Below are 22,683 nucleotides of genomic sequence, written 5' to 3'. Positions count from 1 at the left end.
TAAAGGATATTCAGGTTTTCTAGTTCTTCTTGAGCAAGTGTTATCAATTTGTATTTTATTAGAAATTTACCCATTTTATCTAAGTTTTCAAATTTACTGACAAACTTGTTCATAATATTTTATTAGCTATTTAAACTCTGATATATCTATACACATCTTTCTTGATAATCTGTTAGAGACTTATCAAAGAATCAGTTGTGAGTTTTGTTGATCTTATCCATTGTATACCTGTTTTCTGTTTCATTCATTTCTGCTCATATCTTTCTTTCCCTCTACTTTCCTCAGGTTTATCCTGATGTTCTTTTTATAACTTCTTAAATTAATGCTTAGCTCAGAAATCTTCAGTTTTTCTTCTTTTCTAACTATATAAATCTCCTCTTCACACCACTTTAGTGGAATTTTACAACTTTTGGTATATTGTGTTTTCATCTTTTTTCAGTTCTATTTATTTTCTAATTTCAGCCATGATTTCCTCTTTGAATTATGAGGTGCTTAGAAGTTTTTAAAAAGTATTATTTTCAAATTCATTGTGTTTCCTAATTATGTTTTTGTGTTTTTTTTATTTTATTATTATTTTTTTTGCGGTACGCGGGCTTCTCACTGCTGTGGCCTCTCCCGTTGCGGAGCACAGGCTCCGGACGCGCAGGCTCAGCGGCCATGGCGCACGGACCCAGCCGCTCCACGGCATGTGGGATCCTCCCAGACCAGGGCACGACCCCGCGTCCCCTGCATCGGCAGGCGGACTCTCAACCACTGCGCCACCAGGGAAGCCCCTGTTTTTGTTACTGATTTCTAACTAAATTGAATTATAGTCAGAGAAAGTCTGAAAGGCCTCAATCCTCTGATACCCCTCGAGGTCAGCTTTTTAGCCTAGCATTTTTTCCTTATTTTATGTCATACAAAGAAGCGTTGAAAGTTTAGATACAATGTTCAAGAAATGTCAGATCAAAAAAAAAAAAAGAATGTCAGATCATGCACTGCTCAAATTTTCCATGTATCACAAATTGCCTTTTGGCTGCGTTTTCCAACATTTACTGAGAGAGGTTTTTTTTTTTTTTTTTTTTTGGCTGCGTTGGGTCTTCGTTGCTGCACACAGGCTTTCTCTAGTTGCGGTGAGCAGGGGCTACTCTTCGTTGCAGTGTGTGGGCTTCTCATTGTGTTGGCTTCTCTTGTTGCAGAGCATGGGCTCTAGGCCCACGGGCTTCAGTAGTTGTGGCACACGGGCTCAGTCGCTGTGGCTCATGGACTCTAGAGCGCAGGCTTGGTAGTTGTGGCGCACGGGTTTAGTTGCTCCACGGCATGTGGGATCTTCCCGGACCAGGAATCGAATCCATATCCCCTGCGTTGGCAAGTGGATTCTTAACCACGGTGCCACCAGCGAAGTCCTGAAAGAGTTATTTTTAAATCTTCCATTGAGTGTGGATTTTTCAATTTCTCCTTATCATTCTGTCAAACTTTTACTTAACCCACTTTGAGAAGATATTATTAGGGACATACAGATTTAGAATTTTTACGTCTTCCCAGTTAAAGATTCTGTCACTATAAAGTGACCTTTTTTAAACTATTATAAGTGTTTTGCCTAAACATTGATTTTGTCTGGTCTTAATATAGGGACACCACTTTATTTTGCCTCCCTGTCGCCTCATATCTTTTCCCATCCTTTAACTGTTAACCTATTTGTGTCTCTGTGTAGTTGATAACTGTCTCTTGTAAATGGTGGATTTTCTAAAAAATCCCATCTGACAGTTGAGATCTGCAACTCTAATGCTTAATCCATGTGCGTCTCTTCCAGTGAATAATGTATTTGGATTCATTTGTCTCTTGTTATTTAATTTCTACTTGACCCATGTCTTCCTCTGCCTCCCACCTCACCTTCTTGCCTTTTAAAACCTTGATTTTTTTTCTTTTTCTTTTTTTCATTGCTTTTCCCCCCTTACTAGTTTGGAAGGCTCATATCCTATCTCTGTCCTTTTAATGGTTACAAAGCCTATCCATATAGACTAAACTCTAGAGTCAAAAGTTAGCCAACACTTTTACTCTCCTCTTTAACAAGGAACCTAGAAGGCGTGGCTCCTGTCATTCCCCGGCCCATGGCACCTGCTGCTGTGAGCCAGGATTTTGGTTCTCGCCTGTTGGCCATCCCCCCTGCCGCCACATACACACACATACGTAAAACAGAAATTTTATTTTTATTTTATAAATGTATTATAATATACTATTATCTATTTATATTATAAATCTTATAATATGTATAAACTATTATAAATTAATATTTAAAATATTTAAATATTTTTAAAATATAACTTTATATTACAGTATAAAATAATATTACACTATCATTTTATAAATAATACAAAGAATCATTATTATTTTCTTATTTTTCTCACATATTTGCCACTCTCAATACTCACCATTCCTTGAATCTCAAACTTCCTATTAGGGATCATTTTCCTTCTGCCTGGACTGTATGCTCCGACATGACCTATAGTGAGAGTCCACAAGAGTAAGCTCTCTGTTTTTATTTGTCTGAAATTGTCCTTATTCACTTTCATTCTTGACAGTTTCTCTGAGTGTTTTGTTTTAGGTTCACACAATTTTTCTCAGCACACTGAAGATATTTTCCACTCTCTTCTGGCTTCAGTGTTGCTCTTGACAAGTCAATCACTAGACTATTTGGTGTTTCTTTGTGGGGTGTCTGCTTTTTCTCTCTGGCTGCTTTTAATTTCTTCTCCTCCCCCTCCCCCATCTCTTCCCCCCTCCTCCTCCTTCTCTTCCTCCTCCTTCTCCTTCTTCTTCTTCTCTCTCTCTCTCTCTCTTCCCTTCCCTCCCACCTCCCATCCTTCTTTTTCTTTGGATTTGTTAGGCTTCCTGAGTCTGAGGAATTATTTCCAGTATTTCTGAAGAATTATCAGCATTTAATGCTAAATGTTGCCTCCTTCCCATTATCTCTATATTCTATTCTAAAGGGAAATCCAATTTACATGTATAGTAGACTCTATCATTCTACTCCCTGTACTTTTATCTCCTCTTTTATAATTTGCATTTTTATCACTCAAAACTGCATTCTCAATAATTTCTTTGGATCTGTCTTCTAGTTGACTAATTCTTTCTTCAGCTGCATCTAGGCTAATGTTTAATCCATCCACTGAGTCTTAAATTTTTAGTGTTACAGTTCTTATTTTCAGTTCTCATTTGGGCCTATTTCTCAAGCCTGCCTGTTCATTCTTTAAAATCTCTTATTCCTGCTCATGTTTTTAAGCTTCTCTTCTATTTGTTTAAGCATATTAAGCATAATTGTTTTATATTCCATATCTAAAATTCAAATATCTGAAATCTTTGACTGGTTGTTTTGCTGTCTATTTTTTGTTTGTTTTTACTGATGGCCAGTCATAGACCTTGTTTCCTTGTGTGTTTTATAAATATTTAAGGTGAACTGTTCATTTTTTCTTAAAACTTTACCTGTGAGAATTGTTCAAGGTCTGGATTGAAGTTGTTTGCGGTACCTGGAAAGGGTTTTTTAAAAATTCTGCCAGTTATCTGAGAGCACTACCAACCCAAGGCCATTTAAATTAAATTTAAATGCTTGAGATTTTTCAGGCCAACCGACAGATAAATTCAGACAGAAAATATTTGAGGCTAGCTCATGGCTGCAAATCCTGGGAGGATTCTTTTCCCTCCACCCAGTGCCAAGGTCAAGGCAAGCTAGTTGCCTTCTTCATGCCACATTTATTCCTTATTCACCTTTATTCTGAGGATACAGCCTTTTGAGGTACAGATTTATGCAGGAAAATACTATCTGACTTCCCACCTGGGGAAGGCCCTAGATGATCTCATTTGTCCCCTAGACTTGCACAGTTGCCAATGAAATGTCCAGATCTCTAAGGGTCAGCAAACCCTCAGGGTAAAAGCGAGCTTGTTCACTCACCTGCCAGCGTTCCTAGTTCTGCTTCATTTTCGAAGTCTATGGATTTATTACTTTCATTCTATCTCAGGGAGACATTTATAAAGGTTTTAAAATATATATATATATATATATAACCCAGCATTTTAGCTCTTTCAGGTGGTGGTGGTGGGGAGTCATCCAGAATACCTAATCTGCTATACTACTGGCTACTTAGCATGACCCAAGGCAGCTAGAAGCTTCAGACATCAACTCAAACGTCACTTCTGCCCAACCCTGCATGCCAAATTGAATGCCACTTCTCCATTGCCATCTTGCACAACCTCTGGGAAGCATTCAGCACAGTCCACCTCTCCTCCTTGCACCACTCTTCTCTGGGTTCCTGTGATGCCCCTCTCTCTCCTCTCCCTCTGCTCCTTCCTAGTCTCCTTTCTGACTCCTTCTCTGCCCACCCCTAAATGTTGTCATCCCTCTCTTGAGGGCTCAGTCCTGAGCTCTCTTCACTTCAGACTCTACACATTCAGCCTAGGCAACTTGACCCACTCCTATAGCTCCAGATACCATCTATCATCCCAGGATGTCCAAGTGCATAGCTCTAGCCAAGCCTTCCTTGTGAATTCCAGGTAATTCCTACAGACCGCCTCCACCTGATATTTCACAGACTGTTCCAACCTAACGTGTTGCCCCCACCCCCAAACGTGAGCACCCTGACTTGGCTCAGGCAGAATCACGTAATTCTTATAGAAAACTCCTCAAGGGGATACTCAGAATTCTATGTCAGTCCTCAGCTCACAATCCTCCAGTCACTTCCCATCTCACTCACATGAAAATCCAAAGGTCCTGGATGATCTGGAGCCCCTGCCTCTATAAATCTATCTCCTCCTCCTTTTCCCCTTTCTCACACTCATCTCCAGTCATATTACTGCCTTCCTTGTTCTTCCTGGAACACTCTAAATGTGACTTCACCTTAGGACTTTTGTACATGCTGTTCCCTCTGTCTGGAGACCTTCCCTAACTTCCTTACATAAAATAGTATCACTAGTCCCCATCCCGTCTTCACCCAAGTCTTGACATGTTCTACCCTCCTTCTCTGCTTTTTCACCACCTGGATGCCCTATGTATCTATCAGTCTATCTATCTATCATCTATCTATCTATCTACCACCAGAGGGAAAGCCCCACAAGGAAGGACTTTTATCTGTATTTTCAAGGTTGTATCTTTACAACCCTAGGCACATAGTAAGTGCCCCATAAATAATGTGTTGAATGAAAATGTTTGCAAAACTTAAAAAAAAATTAACCATTCAGGTCTCAAGTTTCTTGGACTTTGACATGCATTCAGATTTTTTTCTTTCCTTAAAAGCAATAGAATCACAAAATGTTCTAGCTTGAAGAGATAGTGGAGGTCTTTACATTTACAGTAAAGGAAACCGAGGTTCAGACAGGTCGAATGACTATTTGGGCTCAAATCACAAACTTTGAGATAGTTTGTAATTCAAAGGCTAAAGTGCTTTTCCTTTCAAAAGCCCTTGAAACTTCTCAAGTGCAAACCTAAGAAATGTAGGAAATGAAGTGTAAGTCACACTGGCCAGTCATACATTTTTGGTGATTCTTTCTCATCTGTGCCCTCTGCTCTGATTCACTCCCTTCACCCTCCACCCTGTTTCCTTTTTCCTGGTTGTTAGGACAACAGCATGGGTGGGAACCCTTGTGGGACACGGAGACTTGCTTTTGTTCTCTCTCTTTCTCTCTATCTCTTTCTCTCCCCAAAGAAGAATTAGAAGAGTCCTGTCACTTCTTTTCTCTGAATTCAAAATATACTGGTGGGTTTAAAAGACATGAGAATGTGGAAGAATTAAGAAAAATAACCCTAATGACCACAGAGAGATCCTGGGGATCACGTGGGCATCCTCTTTATTTTATAGCTGAGAAGGCAGCGGCCAAAAGAGAGGATGGAAAATGATTTGCTCAAACTTATTATGTCCCAAATTGAACTCTCGAGTTCCCTTCTCAACCCTGCCCTCACCTCTGTAAATGGAATCATTATTCAACTACTTGCTTCAGCCAGAAACCCAGGAGTCATCCTTGAGCCCTCTTTCCATCACCCAAACCCTCAATCCACCAGCAGATCCTTTTGGCTCTACTTTCTAAATATAGTCCAAGTATGACTCCCCACACCCCCAAGCTGCCCCACTGCCAGGCCACTTCGTCCTCCTCTCCTTTCTAGACTCTGCGGGGTTTTCCTAATTGGTCCCTTACACCCACTCAAGCCACCTCACCCCATCCCATAAAAGCCTCCTCCACACAAGAGCCAGAGTGGTCTTTTCCACATGCACATCGAATCATGTGTTTTCCCTGCTCTAATCCTTCCACCAGCTTGAAACTTCCTACCATGGCTCACAAGACCCACACAATCTGCCGCTCCCCTCTCTGCCCTCACCCACTACCACTCCCCTTCACTCTGTGCTGCGGACAGGACACTGGCTCTCTTGTTTTCTTTCAAACACACCAAGTGAACACCAAGTTCCTGCCCCAGGGCCTTTATACCTGTCTGCCCCCCTGCTCAGAAATCCCTTGCCCACTCCTCCCTGACCAGTCTAACAATTAGCAACCCATTCCTCTGCGCTTGCCCTGCTTTATTCTCCCCCTAGTGGGTTGGCTGGTCCCCTGTTAGAATGTAAGCTCTGTGCCAACAGAGGGTTAGTTATCTTGCTCACGGCTGTATCTCCTGCACCCAGAACAATGTTGGTGCATAGCAAGTGTTCGATGCATATTGGTTAAATGGATGAAGGAGTGAATGATTTTGCTCCATGACAGGCATCTGCTTCCTCGCAAGGCCTGGACTTGAACCCAGGTCTTCTGACTCTCGGGCCAGGCTCTTTCCCGCACAAAGTAACATTTTGAGGGGTTGAAGAATCACATCTTTAGCTTTAGAGAAAGAAGAATTACCTCTGGCTCCAGAAGCCTTTTTCCAGGAAGGGCCTGGTTCCTCTCTCGTTGCAGAGCACAGCAGTGGTGCAGCAAAGCCAGGATGCTCACTCATGCTGCAGACACGACGGTGGCATCTCAGCCTCCCTCCACCGCCAGTGGGGATACGGGCACATATTTTTTGTAGAGTGTTTGCCAGATACAGCTACTCAGCCAGCATCCAACACATGTATTTTGTGACTGTAAGCCACACACACACACACACACACACACACACACACACACACACACACTTTGCATTTAAACAAAGCATGTCAGAAAGGCCCTCAGGCCCTCACCCTCCCTTCCTGCCAAGCGTGGCAACGAATAGTAGTGGCAGAAAGTCTCCGAGTCTAGACCATGCGTTTCCGCTCATTCAGCCAGCTTTATTTTTGGCTGTGTGACTTCTTTTGTGAACTTAATATCTTCTGTGCTTGGACGTTGTAACCTGTGACTCTCCGGTCAGGACCTACCCCCTTGAGCACTGGTGCAAAAGACCAGTGAGAGTGCTCCTGTGAGAGAGAATGTGGTTGTAAATGAACAAAACGCCTGGACAGCCTAATGCAGAACCCTTCGTAATCACGTGAAATGTCACTTCCCTCTTCAGGGCACAGAGGGATATTAGGGTATTGGGTCCAGCACCCAGGATATTGCGTGCTCGCTAGGGAGTGCCCCAACGCGTCGTTTGAGACCTGGGAGACCAGACGAGCAAGCCAGGCTGCCCTGGGAGAGAAAGGCACAGCTGGGGACATTTGCGGGGGCGGGGGTGGTGGCAGGGGTCAAAGGGAGCTGAGCTCTGGCTCCTGCCCTGCGCTTATCCCCATTGCCACAGCCACTCAGGCGGGGCCCCTCCTCTCCTCTTGCGCTTTCTTCTCTCCTGCCTCCTTCCGGGATGTTTGCCCACACGGTGAGATGCGAGGGGCATCAAGAATGCTCCCTGCCCTTGACTGTGGCCAGGGGCTACCATTAGTGACTGGTGCCCTTGGCACCCAGGACTTGGGCTCTTGAAGGAGTAAGGAGGAGAAGGAAAGAGGGTGGAAGCGGGCACCCTCGGCTCTGCGCAGGGCGGGCCTGGTAAAACCCTCCGCGGGCTGGGCTGCCCGGGGTGGGGGGCGGGGGACGGGGGACGGGGTGGGGTGGGTGATGAAAAGATAGGGATCCGTGGGGCGGGGCGGCCGTGGCGCTGCGGTGTAGGGCAGCAGGGGGCGCCCGCGGCTCCCTCGAGCGGACCCGCCTCCGCAGCTCGGAACCTGGGGAAATTCCGCCAGCTCAGAGCCAGCCGGCAGCGGGGACAGGCCGGGACACTGCGGACCTCGGCGCCGCTTGTCCCTCTCCAGCTGTCGGGAGCTTGCAGCACCCGCTCCCAGCGGCCCCACCCGGACCCTGCATCCACAGCTCACCCAGTGGCCAGCAAGGCTGTTCTTATCCACAGGGCGGGGCGTGCTTCCTGGGCCCCCCTTTGCAGTGGGGAGTGTTTATTGCACGAGGGGAGGCATGGCCACTCCAGCACAGACCTATCTGTGCCGCTGTAGGTCGCTCGCCCGCCTTCCCTGTAAGGTTGAAGCGGCCGCGGGAGAGGGAAGAAAGTTGCTGTGCTCCTGTGGTCCCCTTTTCCTTAGATAATGCCTGTAGAAAAGGCGAGGGAAAAGTAGAAGCCCAGAGGCGTCCCGGTAGGAGGGTTGAGGAGAGGGTGAATGTTCCAGGATCGGAAAGGAAAGGACGTCCAACAAGACATGTGGACACTTCCATTGTGCCAGGCACATTTGCTGAGTGTTTTATGCTTTCTCTCATTTAATCCCCTCAATAGTTCTTTGAGGTAGGTAGGCATCATCAACCCATTTTGCTGATGAGCTGAATGGAGGCTGAGGGAGTAAGAGAAATTCCCCCAAGGTCACCCTGCTGGAGGTGAACAGGGCCATGTTTTGTGCACTTGGCCTAATGAATTTCTCACAGTGTAGGTGACAGTAGAGACACGTGGAGCAAAGCAGACTAGGGCCTGGGTTCCAAGTGGAAGCCTCTGCCCTTCCTGCTGGCTCTGCAGCCAAACCAGCCTGCAGGAACCAAGGGAGAGGGGCCTGGCAGGAAGGGACCCACACCCTCTGCTCTGGACATAGGACACGCCTCACATGGACAGGGGTCAAGGTCCTCACGGAAGGGGGGATGGGTGGAGAGGATGGGAGAGATATGGCATGAGGATGGGAGAGAGAGAGAGAACTGTTCTTACAATTTGCCCTGGGCTAAAATTTTCTAAACAGCACCTTTGAACGCTATGAAAAATCCTCAAAACTCACTTTCGCAGGAGTTAATCATTCACTCTCTCCACAGGCCAGATGACCTTTGCCATGTGGTTGGGCTTTTGTTTGCTTTTCTTAAAAATCCTGGAGTTTGTAATTGGACCAATGTCCTTTCAGTGAGGAAGAAAGGAATTTGGGGTTCAGGACAAAGCTTGGTTTTCTTCCTTGCCTTCCATCTCCCAGGAGTTTGGAAACATTTTCTCAGTGAGAGGTTATGAATTCAGGACTCTAAGTTGATCATCTATAGCTGTGGCCCCGGGGGGAGGGGGCAGTGCTATATGTAGGAGACCCTAGGAGACAAAGCATACCAAAAACAAAAAACAAATAAAATCCAAGTCACCACCCATCCTGCACCTGATTCTTTTAGGAGCTTGCTCTTATCTGGGTGGCAGCTACGTTTACCCACAGAGATCCAATCAGCTTTGCACTTAGAGAGATGCAAGCTAGGGACTGTTCTATGTTAACATTTCAATCACCTTAAAGTTCATTGACCTCCTGTAAGAATTCGGGAGGCAGATTGGCTGTGTGACCTTGGGCAAGTCACCCCACCCCTCTAGGCCTCAGATTCCCCTTCTGTACAGAGGACGAGTGAGCTCCAAGGTCCCCTCCAAGGCCAGTGCTCTGCGGCCCGTAATCCTGCAGGCTGCCGTCAAAGGCTCCCCCAGCTCTGTTCCACTGACTATTTTTGGCTCAGTGATTAGAGGGCTTGTCGGCCATACCCATATCTCTAACATTCTGACAGCTGACTGGACATTCTCACTAGACATCCCAGTGGGCCCTCTATCTTCAGATGCCCCAAGCAGACACATTGTCCCTCCCCTCTGCCCCTCTTGTCAGCCTAACTCCTCTGACTTCCCCTTTTCTCTTCCTGGCCTGGGAGCTGGGCACCTCAAAACCATCTTTGCAAACTTGCTGTCCTTCAGCCTCCATAATTCCTTCAGTTGCTGAGACCTGAACAGTCTGTCTTATGTGACGTGCCCCTCTTCTGCATAGTCTCACGACTTCTACCCAGTTCAGGCCCTTATTACCTGTCACAGGAGCTCTCACTACTGCCCTCACACCCTCAACAGCCCCCCTGCTTTCACTCTCCACTCCACCCATAGGAAGTGTCACTACTGGGTCACCACACTAATCCCCGGGCTCTAGCCAGCCTCTCCCCACTACAGACACTTGAATGGTTTCCTGTGGCCAAGTGAACAAACTACCACCTGCCCCCGCCATGTAGGCCCAACCTGATGCCCCCTTCGCACGCCCCCTTTGCTTCAGCCAAACTTCGCGTCCCTCACCCAGCCTACTGTTCATTGTCCCCATGCTCTTCCTGTTCTGTCTGGAACATGGACAACTCCCGTACCTGCCTATAAAAATGACCTCTTCATCAAGGCCCAGTGCAAATGCTATGTTTTCCTTGAAACTTTCTAGGAGGCTTCCATGAAGGATCAGTTTCTCCTGGATTCATTCAGTCAGCAAGTATTTACTGAGTATCAACTGTGCCCCAAGTTCTGTTCCGGGCACTGAGAATTCGGGGGCGAATAAGGTAGGTGAGTTTCTGCTCCCAGGGAGCTTACTGTTGAGGGTGACAGAACACACACAAGCAAACAGACAAGAAAATTATCGATTCTAATAAGTACGGTGGGGGAACTCTTGGAGTCACCAGCCCTGATTACAGTCTACTTGTAACGTGCTTCGTTGTCATCAAACACTACCTGGTTAAACCCTCTGAAGGAAGAATCTGAGTCTCACTTCTCTTTGGAACTTCCAGGATGCCAACATCATCCCATCTGTGTAGTGGCCCCTCAGTGTGTGTTTGTGAAAGGAAGGAAAGAAGGAAGGAAGGACAGGAAGAAAGGAAGGGAGGAAAGAAGACAGGGATTTGGAAAACATTTAACAAATACTCCTAGCCAGCAGTGGAGCTGAATTTGTTAAATTCACAGGATGTTCTTATCTTGCATTTGTCAACTTTGCAGTCCCTAGAGATGGCTTTCACTGAGAGAACGTCACTCCAGGTAGGAGAGGCGACATAGGGCAGGGCAAGGGTGCTGTACAAACTCAGGATTTCATCCCTGCCTCACCATGTGACTCTGGAGAGTTTTGAGCAAGTTCCTTAATCCTCCGGACCCTTAGCTTCCTCAAAAGGGGATCATAAAACCTGCCTGACAGAAATGGAAAATCAAATAAGATAGCATGTAAGAAATTGCTTCTTAAACTAAAAATAAAGCACCCCATAATCTTGAAATCAATTCAGGATTATTCTAGGGCCTTGTACTGGCTTTCTTTGCAGAACACTAAGGCAGGCTATCTGCCCTCCAAAGAAGAAAGCTTCTGGATATAAGGATATTTTAAAATATTATTTCTAAATCTACCTTTTTTTTTTTCCGACCCCACCTTGCAAGATCAACTTAGTTCCCCAATCAGAGATTGAACCCAGGCCCTCAGCAGTAAAAACGCAGTGTCCTAACCACTGGACCGCCAGGGAATCCCCTAAATCTACCATTCTTGATTCTTGAGGAAGAAAGAGCCCTGGGTTCCCAGGATAACCTCAGGCTGCCTGAGAAGTGATTGGGTTCTCTCTTACTCGTCCTTAAAATATGTCCTCCTAGGGTTGTGCCTCCTCCAGCCATTAGGATTTGTTGCTTCAAGCACGGGAGCCACACAGTTGGCTTCCCTTAAAAGCGTGTCCCTGTGCTTCATGCTCCCAGAAAAACAAGGTGAAGTCACCTCTTGCCCTTTGCTGTGATTTTACTAGTGCTGGTATATGAAATATGGCTTGCCCGTACCCTCTGCTCACAAAGCACAGGTTACAAAGACCCTGCAAACTTCTCCCTTAGCCTACTGCTCCCTTCCAACATAGCCTCAGACTCAGTTTTACATCTTCTGTGCCCTCCAGAATTCTCTCATCCCTGCAGCCCCCATGCCAGACTTACTCTCGTGAGGTTGGAATGGTAGGGAATGACTCAGCCTTGGGATGCTGCAGCCAGAATCAAGCCTGATGTACTATATTACTCGAGCAAGATGTGATTTCAATAGGGTGACCACTGGTAAATAAACCAGCCCCTTGCTTGTCCAGAGTTTCCTGATGGGTTCTAGCATTTTGGCAAAATTTCCTGCAGTGCCTTGAGCTGTGATTCCATTTTCAAATTAAGTCCTTTGAAAATGGCTTTTGGCCAGTAAGATCTACTTCTCTGATGAAGAAGGGATATAAGCAATTACTTGTATCAAATACCTCTCTGGATATTTGATAAATACTAATTGAATTGAAAGAGGGGAGAGATATACAAAAAAAAAATGCAATCTCTCGTTAGCACGCTTCTCATTGGTGTGTTTCTGGCACATAACCCACTCCTCTGGACCACCTCAATCAACAAGACCCCAGGGGGTGTGCTTCCCCAGGTCCTGCTCTCTCCTCCGCCCTTAACTCACGTGCTTTTTGAGGAGGGTGGGGGTGAGGAGTAGAGGGAGGATCTCTCAGAGAAGGGGTTTAGTGAAGTTGCAGGGAATTAGAGAAAATATTGATAGGATGGGATACTACGGCAATCTTCATTCTCGCTCCTCCACTCACACCTCCCGCTGCTTCCTTGGAACATGGTAGAATACCTTACCCTCACTGTAGGAAAGAAAATCATAAGATGAAAAAAAAAAAACGCATGGAGAGCAGGCATTTAAAGAGTGGAAGGCTTCTCTGTTGCAGGTGAACTGAACTCTCAGGGGGATGGAGTTACCCGCCGTGGCCGGGAGCTAAGACCACAGCTTCCCTGCGCTGTGAGCTCCCAACCCCTTCTCCAGTGAGGTCCCAGCAGCCACTGCCCTTGGGCAGGATTGCTCCTGGATTCGCTTTCTATCCAGGGGACAAGGAATTTCACTGCCATCACCATCGGGTGGTACAAGCACAGAGCCAGGGGAGTCTTAGTGGGAATCTGGGCTTATAAGACCTTCCACTGAGGGTCTGCGCCTGTAGCTTGACTCTCCTCATTAATACACAGGAGGCCATTTCACCTAAGACTCAGATTCCCCATCTGCAAAAATGAGACCAGTAATACATACCTCATATGACTGTAGTTGAGGGGATTTTGTGAAATGTGTTTGAAAGCACACTTTGTATCAAAAGATAAACCATAATGGAAAAGAATATAAAAAAAGAACGTCTCTGTGTATAACTGAGTCACTTTGCTGTACAGGAGAGATTGCCACAGCATTGTAAATCAACTCTTCTTCAACAAAAAAATAAAGTATAATACAAATGCTGGTTACCGTCGTCACAAAGATAACATACACACACACCACACAATTTTTTAAACTTTACTGTAGAAATTAACATACAGTAAAATTGACTGGTTTGTGTGTGTGTGTGTGTGTGTACATTTCTATGACTTGCGATACATTTATAGATTTGTGCAACCAGCACCACAGTGAGAATCTAGAAGAATATCATTGCCTCATTCATTCACTGAAGGACATTTAGTCGTGCTGTGTTATTATTGTATTACATCACTGGATTCAAGTTGCTAATATTTTGTTGAGAATTTTACATCTTTGTTCATGAGAGGTATGGATCTGAAGTTTTATTTTCTTGTAATGTCTTCATCTGGTTTTGGTATCAGTGTAATTGTGGCCCCATCAAATAAGTGGGGAAGTGTTTCTTCCTCTTCTCTTTGCCCTTATTTCTTCTTGAAATGTTGGTTAGAATTTACCAGTGAGACCATATGGCCCTGGAGATTTCTGTTTTCTTTTTTCTTTTTGGCCACAGTGCGCAGCATGCAGGATCTTGTTCCCCCACCAGGGATCGAACCCGCAACCCCTGCAGTGAAAACACGGAGTCTTAACCACTGGACTGCCAGGGAAGTCTCAAGATTTCTTTTTCAAACGGTTTTCGTTTTTTAAATTTATTTATTAATTTATTAATTTATTTATTTATGGCTGTGTTGTGTCTTCGTGGCTGCATGCGGTCTTTCTCTAGTTGCGGCGAGTGGGGGCTACTCTTCGTTGTGGTGTGCAGGCTTCTCATTGCGGTGGCTTCTCTTGCTGCAGAGCACGGACTCTAGGCACATGGGCTTCAGTAGTTGTGGCACGCGGCCTCAGTAGTTGTGGCACACAGGTTTAGCTACTCTGCAGCATGTGGGATCTTCCCGGACCAGGGATCGATCCCATGTCCCCTGCATTGGCAGGCGGATTCTTAACCACTGTGCCACCAGGAAAGCCCTGATATCTGCTCTTATTTTGTTATTTCCTTCTTTCTGCTTGCTTTGGATTGATTTTGCTCTTCTTGGTCTAGTTTCCTAAGGTATAAGCTTGGATGATTGATTTGATATCTTTCTTCTTTTCTACTATAAACATTTAATCCCATAAGTTTCCCTCTAAGCACCGCTGTAAGTACATTCCATAAATTTTGATATGTTATATTTTCATTTTCATTTGGTTCAAAATATTTTCTAATTTTCCTTGAGACTTCCTCTCTGACTAATGGATTGTTTTAAAGTGTTTTATTTAATTTCCAAGAGTGTAGAGATTTTCTCACATATGCTTCTATGACCATTTAACCTAGGAATACTGCAGAAATCTTAAAAAGCTGTTAGTTTTCTTTTGTTTGTTTTGTTTGTTTTTTTTTGTGGTACGCAGGCCTCTCACTGTTGTGACCTCTCCTGTTGCGGAGCACAGGCTCCGGACGCGCAGGCTCAGCGGCCATGGCTCACGGGCCCAGCTGCTCCGCGGCATGTGGGACCCTCCCGGACCAGGGCACGAACCTGCGTCCCCTGCATCGGCAGGCGGACTCTCAACCACTGCGCCTCCAGGGAAGCCCCAAAAGCCGTTAGTTTTAAAACTCAGTAGCTTATTGAACACCTCATGTGTGCAAGGCACTAAGCTAGGTACTGTTTTGGGTCCAAGGCTGCATGAGACTTAATTCCAGCCTTCAAGGAACTGACTGTCTAGGAGGGAAGCCAAGACTTTGGCAAATAAGTGGGATGCATGGTGGTCGGTGATACATGCTTCTGCGTGGTGCAGAGCAGCACGGCAATGAGGGTCTCTTCCGGCTGAGGTGGTCAAGGTCAAGAGTGTGAGGTGGACCTTGAAAATGGGTACAATTGCTATAGTGATGGTCTTAGGGAAGGCCATTTCTAGTTAGACAGAACTTTGCTGGGCAGTGGCAATAGCTCCTGCCCTGTGGGCACCTCTCCTCCTGTGCCCAACTGAGCCTGCTGCCACTTGGCACACTTGACCTGCTCAGTCCACACATATTTGGGGAATGGACTCGTGAGACTCAGTAGACTGAGGGTCTTCTAAAGGTGGGAGGCAGCTCCCAATGCCTTTAGAGAAAGGGATATTGTTGTGTGTTTTCTGGGCCAGCAGAGGTAAAGGTGGGGGTGATAAAAATAAAAATGAAGGTCAAAAGAGTATTCTACCTCCCTCACATCCTGCAAACTCACAGACAGAGCTGGTCCTTCAGCTTTGTCAGAAATTGAGCTAAGAACGTGGAAGTCAAGGACTCGAGACAATCAAGCGACTCATTGGCAGACCCTGGAACATGCTGCTAGGTTGTGACCGTGAGTTAAATTACCTTTGGGATTCTGGCCTCTCTGGCCCACAGAAGCCAGGAAATACTGGAGTCGCTGAAGCCAGAGAAGAGTAGAATGACAAGGGGTGGGAAAGAAAACATTTGCTTCAGGCTGGAGGTCTCCAGCTCATTGCCTGAAGGAACAGAGGGGAAAATGTGAGGTGAAAATAGCTCCCATCCCTTCCAAACACCTGAGCGGTCAACCAACAAGAAAGACTTCTGGAGAAAGTGAGAATTAACAGCCATAAGTCCCCATAACCAGGTCTTTTTCATTCTTCCTGAAGTTTCCAGTCATATTTCACTTCCTTTCCCATTTTTCTTTAAAAGCTGATTCGCAGGGTCTGCTTTCAGCACATAAAACCAAAACAAAACAAAACCAATGTTTCTGAAAATTTGGAATTTGCATTTTTTTCCATCAATTTATTTTGCACTTGCATATTTTGTTTATACTAAAGAATGATTATACATGTGTTGGTGATTTAACAAGAAGAAAATACTTGTTTTAAGTCTTCTAGCAAAGACTAAAATAACTAGATTTAATTTTATTTAAAAAAATTGTCTTTAAAGAAAATGGTTAATTTCTCATTGAATTTCTGTGGGCAAGTTACTTAAACTCTGTTAAGTCTCAGTCTCCTTATCTGCAAAACAGAGATAATAAAACCTACCTCATGGGGTTGCCATGACACGGGGAAGATAAGATAGCAATCTTAAGAGCACCTTGCACTGCTGGGCAAGTGTAGAACCAAGGTATGGATATGAACTGCATGAATAAATCAATGACAAAGTAAATCACCCCAATGCCTTATGAAGTCCTATCTTGGAACTTCCATATAATGCTATAAAATTGGAACTAATCTTGGTACCTTAGTATCTGGCCCCCAGATGAAAGGTCGACATGACCTGTTTTCTTGTGCAAACTAGTTTGTTTTAAAGGGAGGTAATTCTAAAGCAGCAAGAATTTTTATAAAGAACTAGCTTCTGATTTATGCTAAAACAAGATGTCCTGAGGGATTTTCTATTTTTTATGGTGCTTTATAGTTCATAAATGACCTTAACATGCCTCATCTCTTTTGCATTACCAAAATCACCCCCAGAGAAAAGGCTGGGAAGGGATCAATCACTTTGGCTTTACAAATGGGGAAGTGAAGACTCCAAGAGAGTAAAGAACTCACCCATGGCTAATAAGGGCTAGAAGTAGGCTCAAACCTAGACTCTTATGCCCAGTTCTGTCTCTGTGGTCTAGAGGACTATGTTTAAAGCTCTTCAAAAGATGACTGAACCCTTTTGTATTTATTGGTGCATTTTTCTACAGTGCCTGCAAGCATCTGAGTAATAGTTTAGACTAATATTTCATTAGTGTTCATGATGACAGTATATGAGATTTTACCTATGTTACTTAAGTTGCAACATGTGCTCAAACTCCAAGTATATAGTGGGATGAAGTGGGGGAGAAAGAGGGAGTCATGTGGGCTATTCCACAGGCTGCTCTGGGCTTCCTGGATTGACCACTAACCAAGCCGCTGCACTGCATGGTTTCTGCCACTTGGTTGTCCATTTTCAATTCAGCCTGCCCACTTGCAGTTTTGTGCCTCCCCCAATTCAACAGGGGACAGGCCTCGCAGATGGATCTGGCCTGCTCAGGACCGATTATGACACAGTTTAAGGAATACCTGCTTCCGTTCAGACTCCCCAGGTGATCTTACCGGGACAACCCTGCTCAGGGCAGTCCTCGGAAGACACAGTAAGCTACAGCGGGTCCTGAGGTTGTGCCTGGGATCCCATGAAAAACCCAAGAAGGTCCTCGCCTCAAGGCATACAGTCTCATTCCTCCTGTTTGTACTACCTAAACAATTGGATCTGCAAAGGAATTGGTTCTCTAATGCCTTTTCTTTCAGTGAATTCCCAACATTATTTCACGTTACCGGAAGCCGTGAGAAAGAAGCATCAAACGGCCAGCCCGTGTCCCTTGGTGAGTTGCTGTCACATTGCCCAGGACCACCCTGAGCGTTGCCAGATGCTTAGCGTCCCGGGTGCCTGGGTACCAAGTGTTGCTAACCCCCCTCCCCAGTCATTGTGACAACCAAACACATCCACCTAACCTCCTCCTGCCATTTTGAAATACCCATATGGCCCTCACATGAAAATCACTGAATTAGTTTGACTAGTAATTTTTTTGTTTAGAAATATCTTACCCAATGACAGAGGAGCTGGCAGGCTGTGAACCGCAGGCAGAATTTATCCCATGGCCTGCTTTTTGGGGTGACTCTCAAGCTAAGAATGGTTTTCGTATTTTTAAAGAACTGGGAAGAGGAAGAGGAGAGGCAGCAATAGGGTCTGCATGCGGTCTGCAAAGTCTATATTTACTCTTTGGCCCTTTATAGGTAATGTTCACAACTCAGCAAGCAATGACCAAGTACCAAGCATGCTGCCAGGCGCTGGTGATCCCATGATGGATAAGACATCATTGTTGACCTGTGTGGGAGAAAATAAATGCACCTTCACAGCAAGTGCAGTGGGGTCATACACATGTTGCTAGGAGGCACAAATGAGGGTCACCCAGCTCAGCCTTGGGACTGAGGGCGTGCAGATGGGGGAGACTTCCAAGAGGGGGCAGCAGGTGAAATGAGTCTGGAAAGAGAGGAAGCTATTAGCCAGGCGAAAGTGGGGGCAGAGTGATGAGGTAGAAAACAGCCTAGACAGAGAGAGAGAGAGAGAGAGAGAGGTGTGCAAAAGTTGTGAGCGGGACATGAGGTAGAGAGTGTGACGGGCTGAAGCCGGAGGGGGACGCTGAAGTCTGTGCCTCACAGCTAGATGCTGGACTCTACCAGATTCAGATGCTGGCCCTGTCACTTAGGACCTGTGTGGCTTTAAGCAAAGTATTTAACCTTTTGGTGCCTCAGCTTCCTCAACTGTAACATGTGGTTGGGAAGAGTACCTGTCCCATGGGGCTGCTGAGAGCATTAGATGAGACAGTGCATACAAAGCATGCAGAACTGTGCCAGCCAGTAATGAGCCCTTGGCGAACGGTGGTGATAGTTGTTGTTGCTGAGGTCATTGCTCTTATTATGCTATCAGTGACAGGAAGGCACTGAAAAACTGTGAGCACCTACTGTGTACCTGCCTTTACATGAATCACCAGGAATACAGTGGTCTTACTTGTCTTATAACACCTGTACGAGACGTGGACCTCACAGAAATCCAGTCAAAAAGGGTTGTGACTATGGGGTTCCCTGGTGCCGATTGCTGGAGTGTTCAGGAAATGGTAATGATCCATCCATCCTTTGCTGAAGTTGCTTAGGATCAGCTGCAAGCATTAAGAGTGGGTATCTGAGAGCCCAGGGAGGCAGGTTGGCCAAAAGAAGGGCATTAAGAACTCCTCAAGGGCTTCCCTGGTGGTGCAGTGGTTGAGAATCTGCCTGCTAATGCAGGGGACACGGGTTCGTGCCCCAGTCCGGGAAGATCCCACATGCCGTGGAGCAACTAAGCCTGTGAGCCACAACTACTGAGCCTGCACGTCTGGAGCCTGTGCTCCGCAACAAGAGAGGCCGCGATAGTGAGAGGCCCACGCACTGCGATGAAGAGTGGCCCCTACTTGCCACAACTAGAGAAAGCCCTCGCACAGAAATGAAGACCAAACACAGCACAAAATTAATTAATTAATTAATTAATTTTAAAAAATCAGAACATTTCCCGGTTGTGGTCAGAGGAAGTCCTGACTACTGAATAAAGGCACAGAGAGATGCAACATTGGTGCCATAAAAAAAAAAAAAGAAAAAAAAAAAAGAACTCCTCAAGTCGGAAGCCACATGCTTCCCACTTTCTCCTAAAAGGAAAATACCAAATATATTTAATAGTGGAGAAAAGTATCAAGCCTTCATGGTACCAGACTCACACTTGATCCTGGACAGCTTTTTTTTGCCTCAGTGGCCCTATCAAGTCAGCAACTCTCTGAAATTGCTTTGGCCTCACGGAATCCTTCCGTGGGTCTCTGCTTCTTCATACTCTCTCTGCGTGTAGTCCAATCCAGAGCTTGGACAGACACGGGAGGCCCTCACCCATGAGTTGTGCCCACCTGGGTTTCTCCGCCCTGGAAGTGGAGTCCACAGCTCAGCCAGGGCTTGCGCTGGACAGAAGGGGAGTCACTTCCTGCCCTCCCCTGTGGAGCATCCCTCTAGCTGCTCTGTTCCTGGGACCTTCTCAGACACAAACTTAGCCTGCAGGAGAGGCGGAGAGGAAGTGCCAATTTGCTGCAGGCAGGCCTGCACCCCGTCAGCTCATTTCTCCTGCTGACAGTGCAGTGGGTTGAGAGAGCTCCCCTCCTTCTGTGGAGCCCTTCCAAGGCCTCTAAGCTGCTGGTGACCTCCAAGGTCAGTTGCCTCTCCGTGTGGGTTGGCCATGTGGCAGCGAACCCGCTGTGGGAGTTCTGAGGATGCAGCCCTCAGGTTGAGTATGGGGGTGGTGGGGTGTGTGTGTGTGGCAGGGTCCCCGGGATGCCCTTAGCCCACGTGCTGCTGTCCCCCTGCAGGAGCAGCCCGAGCTGGTAAGCCAGCAGCCTCCGCCCCGCAGCGCAGGGCCCGCGCTGGTCGGTCTCTGACTATGCAATCTCTAAGTGTTCTGGGTCCCTTTGAGAAGGAGGCATTTCCTTTGCTATTATTATATAATAATGAGAGAGTGTTCCTGTTTTCTGAGGCTTTCTGGTTGAGCACACTGTACTCTGTGATTCCTCACAGAGTATGCTCTTATTTATTTTCTCTCCAGAATATCAAAGTTGACAGCACAGAGACATAGGTCTGTGGTCAGTTTCAGACCATTTACCTCTCCCGGTCCCACACTCCTCTCCTTAACGGCCACCCTGTCGCCTGCCCCTGGGCCTCCAGCCCTCTCACCCATGTACCACCTCTTTAGAGCACTCACAGTGTACAGCACTCAGCACTTTGTTCAAATGTACCCATTTAATTCTTACAATAGTCCTAGGAGGTAAGTATTATTATTGTTCTCATTTCACAGCTGAGAAAACCTGAGGCCTGGAGAGAATAAGGTGGCTCAGTAACTTGCACAGGGTCACGCAGCCAGTCAGCAGCAGAGCGCAGATTCAAACCCGGGCCATCTGACTCCATCATTTGTGCTTTTAACTTCGTACTATTCAGCCCCCAGGTCTGGTGCTTTTTCGGTGTGGATCTACATACAGAATAAACTGGGGGTACATGACAGGTGGCATCCAGGCCAGCGGACAGTGTGGAGCCGAGGACACAGTCGATCAGCGCTGACGACCACCCACGTGAGAAGAGGAGCCCTGTGGAAGCTTTAGGCCATTCAAAGCGGACAAAGCTCTCCTTTCTCCCTGAGATGTTCCCAGAGCTTCTCAGGTAACCCCAGCTGGTGTGCCTGACGTCCCTGTGGGAAGCCCAGCACCTCCAGAGCAATTCCTGGAATTCTCAAAGCTTCCTAGAACCAGACTTGGTTTGAGTAAATGAGCTACGGACAACTGGGTACTGGACGCCCGGGCTCTGGGACCAGCTTTCCGGGCACGGCCAGCAGTAGGCCACGGGGACCCTGCCCAGGAACACCCAGTGGACACATCTTGGAATCTGTCATGGTGTACCTCTGGGGCTGGGCCTGTCTGTGTAAACAGACAAAGGTGTATTTCACAAGGGTGTGCTTCACTGATTGTCCTTTTGTGTCTTTATCGTCCCCCACGTGTGTGTGTGTGTGTGTGTGTGTGTGTCTTATGTCAAATGTGGGTATGTACCAACATGAGCATAAAGTGTGTCAAAGTCTGTGTGTGTGGAAGAGAGAGGCTGGAGGTATGTAGCTGTGCATCCACGTGTGTGCGAGTGGGCTGACTCTCCTAGAGGCTCTCAACACAACCCTAGTGGCTTATAGCCACCTTGGCATTCCTCCTGTGCTGCTCCAAGGCCCCCAGCAATGTTCCAAGACCATCTGGGCCCTGTTTCACAGAGCAGGCAAGAACTGAGGTGGCTTAGTTCTTTGTTGGCTTCTGTTCCTGTAGGAACAGCCCTTCCAGCTTTCCTCTACTCCCACTGGTTTCTGCTCTCCTCTCCTGCTCTGGCCTACCCATGTGGACTGCCCCCTGGACCCCATCAGAGGGAGCTGGCAAACATTTGGTTTGGAGGCAGCTTTTGAGCTAAAGAAAAGATAGTGCCCAAGAGTCCCCGGCGCCATGGCAGGCCTGTGTCCGTGAACCTCAGCATTCCACACTCCATCCCCTTCTGATCTGAGCCTCTCCCCCCAACCCAGGTGGGCATGGGTGAGGGCCCTCCCCCATCTCTAGTCATTCTGCCTCTGATTGGCTCCAGTGGGGAGCAGCATCGCCCTCCGAGATGCCTCAGGGCTCCTCTCTTGATCTCTGAGGATTATACTCAGAGCCTCCATGGTGCCCTCAATGCTGGGAGAACTGGGGACTGTGAGGGCTGTGACAACCTGTGACTATTTGGACTCTGATGGAGAGGGAAAGGCGAAGCTGCTGATGGGCTGTCAGGAGAGAAGTGCCAGTTCAAGAGGCAGATGTGGGAGATGGGTTCTGCAGCCTGGCAGGGAGAGGCAGCTCTTGGCATTGGCTGCCAGAGGGCGGATGCAAAGTCACTCCCTCTGCAGCAGTTCTCCTGTGCGATGTCGTGCACTCCCTCCTCCTCAGCACCTGTGCCCGGGGCTTCCGGATGTGACTGACCACCCCCACCATGCTCTTTGGCAGTGGGGCTTAGGCAGGGTGCCCGCAGCTGGGGACTCTCTTAGGATGAGGGAAAACAATCAGAAAGCTCTGTGATGTCAGACAAAGTGCTTAAGCCCTCTGTGGCTGTTTTCTAATCTGTAAAGTGGGGATGGTAACAGGGTGATGGTGAGAGTTGAGTTACTGTATGGAAAGCACTTAGGACAGTATCTGGCCCGTAGAAAGCACTCAACAATTGTTTGCTACTATTAAGACAATGCCAGAGGTCAATCTGGCCTTTTCCCAGGGTT

The 22,683-nt window shown here is 46.7% G+C and overlaps 1 protein-coding gene across 6 annotated transcripts in view; it reads left to right on the top strand.

Annotated features, from left to right (window-relative positions):
- MAB21L3 (mab-21 like 3) overlaps positions 1–21,990 on the top strand; it is a 79,283-nt gene extending 57,293 nt beyond the window's left edge. The window contains exons 9-12 of one of the 6 annotated variants that reach the window (XR_014014716.1): positions 10,581–10,695; positions 13,903–17,674; positions 18,087–20,072; positions 20,853–20,930. Coding sequence is in view for 3 of the 6 variants with exons in the window: in XM_081223632.1 (XP_081079758.1) it covers positions 20,853–20,972 (120 nt within the window). In the remaining 3 variants the exon portion in view is untranslated. Of the gene's footprint in view, positions 1–10,580; positions 17,675–18,086; positions 20,073–20,852 lie in introns of all 6 variants that reach the window. The other 5 variants (XR_014014717.1, XR_014014715.1, XM_081223633.1 and 2 more) reach the window with 5 other exon arrangements.
- Positions 21,991–22,683: the final 693 nt, after the last annotated feature.

This window comes from Mesoplodon bidens (assembly GCF_964165515.1).
Source record: "Mesoplodon bidens genome assembly, chromosome: 2".
Lineage (NCBI taxonomy): Eukaryota > Metazoa > Chordata > Mammalia > Artiodactyla > Ziphiidae > Mesoplodon > Mesoplodon bidens.
Note: the sequence above shows the minus strand (reverse complement) of the source record. Positions and strands in the feature narration are given on the sequence as shown.